The sequence below is a fragment of the Apteryx mantelli genome, chromosome 2 (genome assembly GCF_036417845.1).
Source record: "Apteryx mantelli isolate bAptMan1 chromosome 2, bAptMan1.hap1, whole genome shotgun sequence".
Classification (NCBI taxonomy): Eukaryota; Metazoa; Chordata; class Aves; order Apterygiformes; family Apterygidae; genus Apteryx; species Apteryx mantelli.
The window spans coordinates 66,587,235-66,595,369 of NC_089979.1; the positions used below are offsets into that span (position 1 = coordinate 66,587,235).

General features: G+C 56.1%; 1 protein-coding gene across 1 annotated transcript; it reads right to left on the reverse strand.

Annotated features, from left to right (window-relative positions):
* Positions 1-2,240: 2,240 nt before the first annotated feature.
* FOXF2 (forkhead box F2) lies at positions 2,241-7,809 on the reverse strand. Its single transcript, XM_067290785.1, has 2 exons — positions 6,724-7,809; positions 2,241-2,868 (listed from the first exon to the last, which is right to left on the reverse strand). The coding sequence occupies exons 1-2, from the start codon at positions 7,742-7,744 to the stop codon at positions 2,702-2,704; spliced, it is 1,188 nt and encodes a 395-aa protein (XP_067146886.1). The 5' UTR covers positions 7,745-7,809; the 3' UTR covers positions 2,241-2,701.
* Between the last annotated feature and the right edge of the window lie 326 nt (positions 7,810-8,135).

Genomic DNA, 8,135 nt, shown 5'->3' on the forward strand with positions numbered 1-8,135 from the left:
ATTTTTTAACTGTATGGTTAAAACACAAATACCTTGTCTTCTCAGTGGCGTAGCCCTGGGTCTTGACTCTCACTAGTTCTGAGGCCACTGGAGTTCTTTAGTCTAAATAAGAACCAAATTCCTATGGTAGAAAGTACTATAATAAAATCAAATATCAAAACAAAATCAAATCAAATCAAATTAAATTAAAAATCTGGCCAATTTCTTCTTCCCTGTCATTTGCTGGTCACTGTTAAATTCAGGAAAAAGAGGCTGAGTTCATTTTACAGCCAGCAGCCAGGAACATATTGATATCTAAAGAATACTGCTTCTGAAATGTTGTCTGTTTGGGAAGCTTTAATTGCAAAAAGGAAACCTCGACCTGTGGAAAGAGAATGGTCTTAAATCATTATGGGAGAGCAAGAAAGCCCAAAACTGAAGGATGCCCTAACAGATCCTTCTCCTTTCTTAGGAGCACAGCCAGTGTGAGCATTAGACATATTTTCTGGGATATAATCGCGTTCAGAAGTAGGAAAAAATTCATAACAGAAAAATGCGATCAAAGCTGCAATGCTACCAGCGTCGGGGCTGGGCACAGGCTATGCCGTGCGGGAGGACGATGCCGGCGTTGGGCCGCTGGAGGGCACTGGCACCCCACGCGAGGCCCCGTGTTAGGCAAATGCAGTTTTTTTGTCTTTGAGGTCCTGTCATTCCTGTATAAACAAGTTACGTTCAAGTGTTTAGGATATAAATTATGACCATGCAGGCTTGCCTCGGAAAGAATGTAAACACAGCACTGTGGTCGGAGCAAACTCTGAAACTGACTTTATAATTTATCACAGGCCCTGAGAAGCTCGGGGAAGAAAAGGGCATGTTTGAGCATAAATATATATCAGAAGAACAAAAAAGAGAAGAATTAAAGAATATATATATATATATATGTATTTATATATAAGTTTGTTGAAACGCCCTCGCTCTTCCGCATCCACAAGCGCCGGAGCGCGGGCCGGGGGGAGCGGAGCGGAGCGGAGGGGGGCGGCCCAGCGCAGGGGGGTGCCGGGCCGCGGCCGTGCCCCTCCGTGCGCTGCGCGGCCGCGCAGGCCGGCAGGGCGCCCCGGGCAAGCCCGGGAGGGGCCGCGGGGGGGCGGCGCGGGAGCGCGGCGCCTTCGCGGGATGCGCCGGCGAGCAGCGGCCGGCTGCCGGCGCACGGCTGCGGGCCAGGGCCGGGGCCGCTCAGCGCGGCGGGGCGCAGGGTACCTCGGGGTTTTGTGTTGTATTGCTTGGGGTATTTCGGGGGCGCTTTTGGTTTTGCTGTTTTTTTGTTTCGTTTTTATTTTTTTGTTGGTTTTCTTTTTTTCTTTCCCTTTCTGCGGCCACTCCATTCTCTGTAGCCTCCGTAGTCCTCACCAAGCCAGGGTTTTGTTTCGGATCCCTCTCGCCGCCCGCCGCAGGACGTGCCCCGCTGCTTGCGACCCCGCGCCCTGCGGTGCCGGCGCGGCCGGCGCAGGGGGTCCTGCCTCCGCGCCTGGCAAAGCCCCCCCGGGGCAGGCGGGGGCCCCGACGGGGCGTACGGGCAGGCGGCGTGGGGAGACGGGGACACCTGGAAATAGCCCTAAACAGCGAGCAGGGCTTTTCGGACCGGGTCCAGCCCTGAAAGACAGCGAGCAGGCCCTGTGGACCTTGCCGCTTTTATGTGTTTCCCCCTACCCCCGGATTGTTTCAAAGTCTATCAAGCTCCAGGGGGTGGGGGAGAAGGGTGGGCAGTGTGTGTAGGTGGGCAGCGCAGCCCAGACACCTCGGGCACAGGCTCCCTCAGGTCAACTGCTCACTCTCCTCCCCTGCCTTCAGCGGCTAGAGGATCTGGGCTTGCAGCTTTAACAAACTGGGCTGTAAGGGTAGAGGAGGTTTCTCAGAAGGAGCCGAGGGAAAGAAGTGCCTGTCCGGTGCGCATTCGTTTATATACATTTTATTGGAAAAAAAATTTTGTACATCAAAATATTTCGGCAAACTGTAAAAAGTATACATAAGTGCAAATATATTCTCCTTTTAAAGCAATAGTGTGTGAGTATACACGAGATTTATTTAAAAATATTTATTTTAAAATATTGTGGTAGAAAACAACTTTTGTAAAAATAGAAAACAAAACGTTGTATTGCTGCAATACTGGAAAAAATGAACTTTTCTTAAAGTCTATACACGAAAGGGCTAAAAATATTGTTTTAATAATATCGATCGGTCGGTGCTGGAGTCCGTAAAAAGTGTCCTTGGAGGGGCTCGAGGAGAAAAAAAAAACGTAATTCCCCGCTAACGCAACAACGGAAGGGGGAGTCCTCGCAGGTGCTGAGTTGGGAGCTTTTTCCTATTCAAAGACAATTTCTCGTATAAAAAATACATCGAACTGTTCACTTTCCCCAAACCTGATTCTCTAGGAGAACACGGAAAGGCGTTTTCGTGACTGACATAAGGACACCTGAGCCTCAGCCTAACCCATCACATCACACAAGGCAATTTTTTAGGCAGAGCTTTGAAGTGTTATATCAGCTGTACGTGTCCTTCAGGGAATGGAGGGGGACCGAAAACACTGCTTCCTTAGGTAAATTTGCTAAGTGACTCGTGTACTATTCAATGCTATCAGAGTGCACATTATATTTTATCTGCGTGGGTCCGTCTATACTTCGGCTCTGTTCACTGCCACCAGATTGTCTCTGTTGGGGCGCTGCCTTCACATCACGCACGGCTTGATGTCCTGACAGACGCTTTGATGGTGGTGGTGGTGGTAGTAAGATCCACTAGCGGAAGGGTGAAAAGAAGAAATGCCATTAAAATTGAGGACAAAATCTTTCCTGTCACACACCGGAGAGGGGTGATGCTGGTAGCGAGGCAATCCCACTGCAAGAGAAGGAAACAAGAAAAGCTGCTCAGCAATCAGGTAGCTCGGCTGTGGCTGAGCAGTCCTTTCTCCCTCGCCCGCATCGAGGAAAGGCTTCGCACAGTAGGACTGACATATTTATGAATCCCCCCTTCCGCCGGGCACGGCTTCCCCCTGCAATCTTTGGGAGCTACTCTCTCTGCTCTGCTCTGGCTTTCTTGGACCGGACCGGGCTCTTCCCTCGGGAAAGCCTGGTCCCCGTTACCGGGCAGGAAGAGCGGCCAATTGCTCTCCCCCGAGCGAGGAAGGTGGCGTGCACCCCGCTCTGCTCGGGGCTGCACCCCCGGCCTATGTAAACCCCTGACCCGTGTAAACCCCCGGCTCTCTCTGCGCCCAGACCGGTAGGTACGAGACCGTGAACACACGCGTGTGTACGAACCGCGCGTGGCGCACAGACAAGCTGTGTGTGGCGACGTGTGCGGGGATGCGTGCCCGTGCACACGTGTTTGGCTGCACTCGGCTACACGCACATTTCAGGGCATCTCTTCTATGCCAGCATGCGTATCTCTGCCCCTCTGAGTGCGTGTTTATCAGCGTGCAGGGCTGGGTCAGGCTTTGCGCGTGTGTGTAGATGTGTAGTGTGAATGCAAGGACAGGATGCGACAGGCATATTTTTCTGGATGCACCGCAGATATTTGAGGCTGATTCCGATCTTTGCTCCCACTTTCCCCTCCTCCCTCCCATTCCTGGGAGGTTTTGCTCTTGACTTGTGTGGCTGCAGGTTCAATTCCAACCACGATACCTTTGTATATTGATAATGCATTTATTTAGGTGTGTGTACGAGCGTGCATGCCTATACGGGCGTGTGCTTTCATAAACGTAAGATATAGACTGAGGACAACTCTAGGACCCATCAACAGCAACAAGAGAAGTACATCTCCGACACCGACATAAAAATGACCTTTCAAATTCCGGCTCTCATTTCCCACAGCCTAGGGCAGTTTGTCGGGGGACACAGTCTAAGGGCCTTGTGGGAGATCAACCCCCCGCCCCCAAACACACACCCCGCACTGTCCTACTGGAACCAACGGGGAGAGGAGAACTGCCTGAGCAAGGCCTGCAGGATGGAGCCGGGGGGGGGGGGAAGAGCTGTGGTTTCGTTTGGGTATCAAACTCAGCTAGTGGGATCCTGTCAAATCTGACTGAAAAAAAGCAAAAAAAAGAGAAAGGGGGAGGGGTTGCCAAAAAGAGGGAAACGTCCGCAGCTTTCCCCGGCATGGCGGAGCGCAGCCCTTTCGCTGTTTCCCCTGCAAAGCCGGGTCGCGGCAGCGCGCGGCCGGCGCGCTGAGCAGGCGGCGGCGGGCGGCGGCACAGCCCGTCTCCCCGAGCGCTGCCCCCTACTTCACCCCGCACCGCTCACTTTATAAAAGTGATTATTTCGCTGGATTTCCTAGGCTTTCTAACAACCCTGCTGGTATGCTCACCATAAACCAGGGCACTTTATTACAATCCTGATTCAATCATTTAGCAGGATTTAATAGTGTGCGAAAAAAATCCGACCCCCGCCCCAGCTTCAAAATCCTTTAGCAGAACCGACACTCCTGTTTTCAATTTCTTTCCTCTCTTATTCTTGGGTCTGACGCAAATTCAAAGTTTTAAATCCACCCGGTCGCTGTTGTGAATAGAGGATTATTAACCGATCAACAGCGATTGCCACCGACTTGCTCTATATTTAGCTAAGAGAAAGGGAAAGGTGAAATGCACTTGCTACTGTTTTTGTGGGGAGAGGAGGAGAAAGATTATTGCTGGTAATAATTACGAATGAAGGACTTCGGGTCGTTTTTCCTCATCTCCTTTCTCCCTACTATAACTTTTGTGCCGCCGAGATTTTGTGCAGCACACACAAATAAGGAGTGGATCTGCGCAAAATTTTTTTTTAGCTAATCAAGGAATGGGAATGGCTTCCACTAAAGTCGTGGGCCCAGATCCTGACTCGAGAGCTGAGGCCGTGCAAAATAACCAGAGACGAGCCGTTTTGCGCACTGGTGGCACTAAATCTGAGCTGCTGGAAAAAGACGCTCATACGTCGACATTTAAAAAGCGTCTGTCAGTCTGTCTGCGCGTATATCCCTCCCTTGAACTGAAACTATTCGGATTTAAGCCATCTCAGCTTCGGAAACTGTGGTGAGAAGCTTCAGGGGGAACCCGAGCTCTTCCTCTCATTCTGCCTTTTTTTTTTTTTTTAAGTGTTATTCTTGGGAATTTCTCTTCCAGGAATCGCCTTTCCCATCTCGGGTCTGTCGCAGGCGGAGGGGGGATCCGCCATCCAGCCTTGGCAAACCCCGCTCCCGGGCCACGCGTGTCTTTGTGGGGCGGTCGGACCCCGCGCCCCCTGTGCGGAGAGGCCGACGAATCCGCAAAAGGTAAAATAAACACACACAAAAATAATTTTAAAAAGAAAGAAAAGAAGGAAAGGAAAATAAAACCAAAAAGCCCAAGTAATAACAACAAAAAATCAAAGCAGAATATTTGAACGGCAAAAGGTACGTATTTCGGCGGGACATGCCCTTATGAACCCGCCTGCCTGCTCCGGTCTCGCCCTGATCACCCAGCCACGTGGAAGAGCTAACTGAAGCTCCGAAAAGTGGAGGTAAAATTCAGCAGCAGAGCGCCGTGGGCACGGAGCAGCCCTGCGGGACGCCCTGCGCTCTCTGTGCCGAAACCCCGGTAAAACAGGGAACCTGCTCCCTAGCTGCCTCTGCCTAGGCGCCGCACCGAGACTATTTACTGGGGCCAGTTCCCCGAAAAAACGGAGCAAATCTTGCAGCAGCAAAGACTGAGACTCCCTCCTCTCCCCTGACACCCAAGCTCCTCTTCGCGCTGATGAAAAAGCTCCGAGCTCGCTCTCCCTGCGGCAGCAGCCGGCTTTGGGGAGGCCGGGGCAGGGTGCGGGGCCCGGAGAAGGACAGGAGAGTGATTGACAGGCGCCCAAGGAGAGGGCGGGAGGGGACTCGGAGCAGAGGGTCGCTTGTATTTGTTACTTGTTGAAATTCCCATAAAATTGAACAAGACCCCGCTCTCATAGGGGTTAAGTCAGGCTAAAATCCTCTTCGGTGTGGTCCAGCCCAGACTGTCTTTGTTTGCTTAACCTCCGAGACCCACGTTTAAAAGGGCTATTTGGAAAATTTCCCCGTAAGAGCCCAACATCTTTTACCCATTTTTGTGCTAGGATTTTTCTAAGCAGACATTGTCTGTAATCACCGGCCGGGGAGGGGCTGCAGAAAGAGCCCAGAAAACTCTTTCCCCTCCGGTTGCAGAAATACACTGGATCTCCTTTAATCTCTTTTGCATTTTTAAAGATTAGCGGTTTTTTTTTTCCCCCTCAGCCCGCAGGGCTTTAGGGATAATATTTAACACCTTTTTCGATTACTCCCGCTGCAAACCTCCGCGGACTTTGATTTAACGGCGCGGCGGGGCTCCCTCGCGGCTCTCCCCGCCGAGCGAGGCGGCAGCCCGGGGCCGCGGGGGCTGCGCTCGCCCTGCTCCTGGCGGAGCGCACATTTTGCCAGCGGCCCGGGGGGGCCGCACGAAGCCGGGCTTTCCTCGGGGCAGCCTTTGCTGGGCTAAAGGGAGCGATGCGCCCAGCCAGAGCGAGACCTCCCCTCAGACACCCGTGTCCCGCAACACGGCAGCTCCAATCCTCTCTCTTGCTTTCCTCCCTCACGCAGGCAATAGCCCTGTTTTCCCAGCGCCGGCCGCTTCGGGGTCCCTCGTTTTCCGCGGAAGCCCCCGGCGGCGCCCCAGCGGGGCGGGCGGGCAGGCGGCACCGTGCCCCGGGCCGCGCTCCCACCGCCCCCCGCCGCTCCCGGCCCTACCTGAGAGGTCGTCGCGGGGGCTCTGGTGCAGGTAGCCCTGCTCCAGGGAGTAGGAGGGCACGCCGGAGTGGAGGCCGGAGGAGGCCGCGTTGGCGGCGGGGAGGCCCTGCTGCTTTATGTAGGGCGATGCCCCGGAGGCTGTCCAGTGAGCCGAAGGGCTCGTGTAGGGCGAGTGGCACTCGATGGCGCTCGCCATGGCCGGCGAGGAGGGCACGGGGCTGCTGCTGCTGTCGGGGCCATAGTCCCCGTTGGCAGTCACCGGGCAGCTGGCCATGTAGGTCGAGCCGGGATTGGGCGACATGTGCGGGACGTGGTGGCCGCCGCTGAGTCCCTCGTAGCCGCTGGCCATGGCGTTGGGCATCATGTCGAGGTTGTAGCCGTTGGAGTGGCAGGCGAGGGAGGCGGGGGCCGCCTGGAAGTCGAAGCCCTGCGGGAGGATGGAGGCGCCGAAGCCCAGCCCGTTCATCATGCGGTACATGGGCTTCAGCGCCTGGCATTTCCTCCTGAAGCCGCGGGGCCGCCGTCGGAAGGAGCCCTCCTCGAACATGAACTCGCTGGCCGGGTCGATGGTCCAGTAGTGGCCCTTGCCCGGGCGGCCCAGGCCCTTGGGCAGCTTGATGAAGCACTCGTTGAGTGAGAGGTTGTGGCGCACAGAATTCTTCCAGCCCTGGTAGGAGCCGCGGAAGAAGGGGAAGCGGGCCTGCAGGAACTGGTAGATCTCACTGAGGGTCAGGCGCTTGGAGGGCGAGCTCTGGATGGCCATGACGATGAGGGCGATGTAGGAGTAGGGAGGCTTCTCGGGCCGCCGCAGCCCCGAGCTGGCCTTCTTGCTCTTGGAGGACGCCGCCGCCGCCGCCGAGGAGGAGGAGGAGGAGGAGGAGGTGGAGGTGGAGGAAGAGGACGTGGAGGTCTCCAGGGCGGAGGAGGGCGGCCGGCTCATCTGGAGAGCTCCGGGAGCCGGGCTGCAGGAGCGGAGAGGGACGGGGGGCTCCAGCCGCTGCTGGCCGCTCGCGGTGGTCATCTGGCGGAGGGAGGGGAATGGGGCAGGGTGGGGTGAGGCTGGGAGGGAAGGGGGGGAGCCGGGCGGAGTGGGTACCGGGGCGGGGGGTGCCCCGCCGGGGGGGGGCGGTGGAAGCTGCTGTCCTCCGGGCACCTCCTCAGTGCGGCGGGCGGCGGCGGGGCCACGGCAGCGCCGAGCGCATCCCTCCCGCCGGCCCCTTGCGCAATGGCTCCTCTCCTTTCCGCCGGAGCCAGGCACTGGCGGGATGGACCCGCTCGGCCCCGGCCCCGGCCCCGGCCCCGGCCCGGCCCCCGCCCGGCCCCCGCCCGCCCCGCACCGCCCGCGGAGGCTCCGCTCAGCGCCGCTCCGCTTCCTCCTCTGCCCCCCACCTGGGGACCAGCCCTCTGCCTAA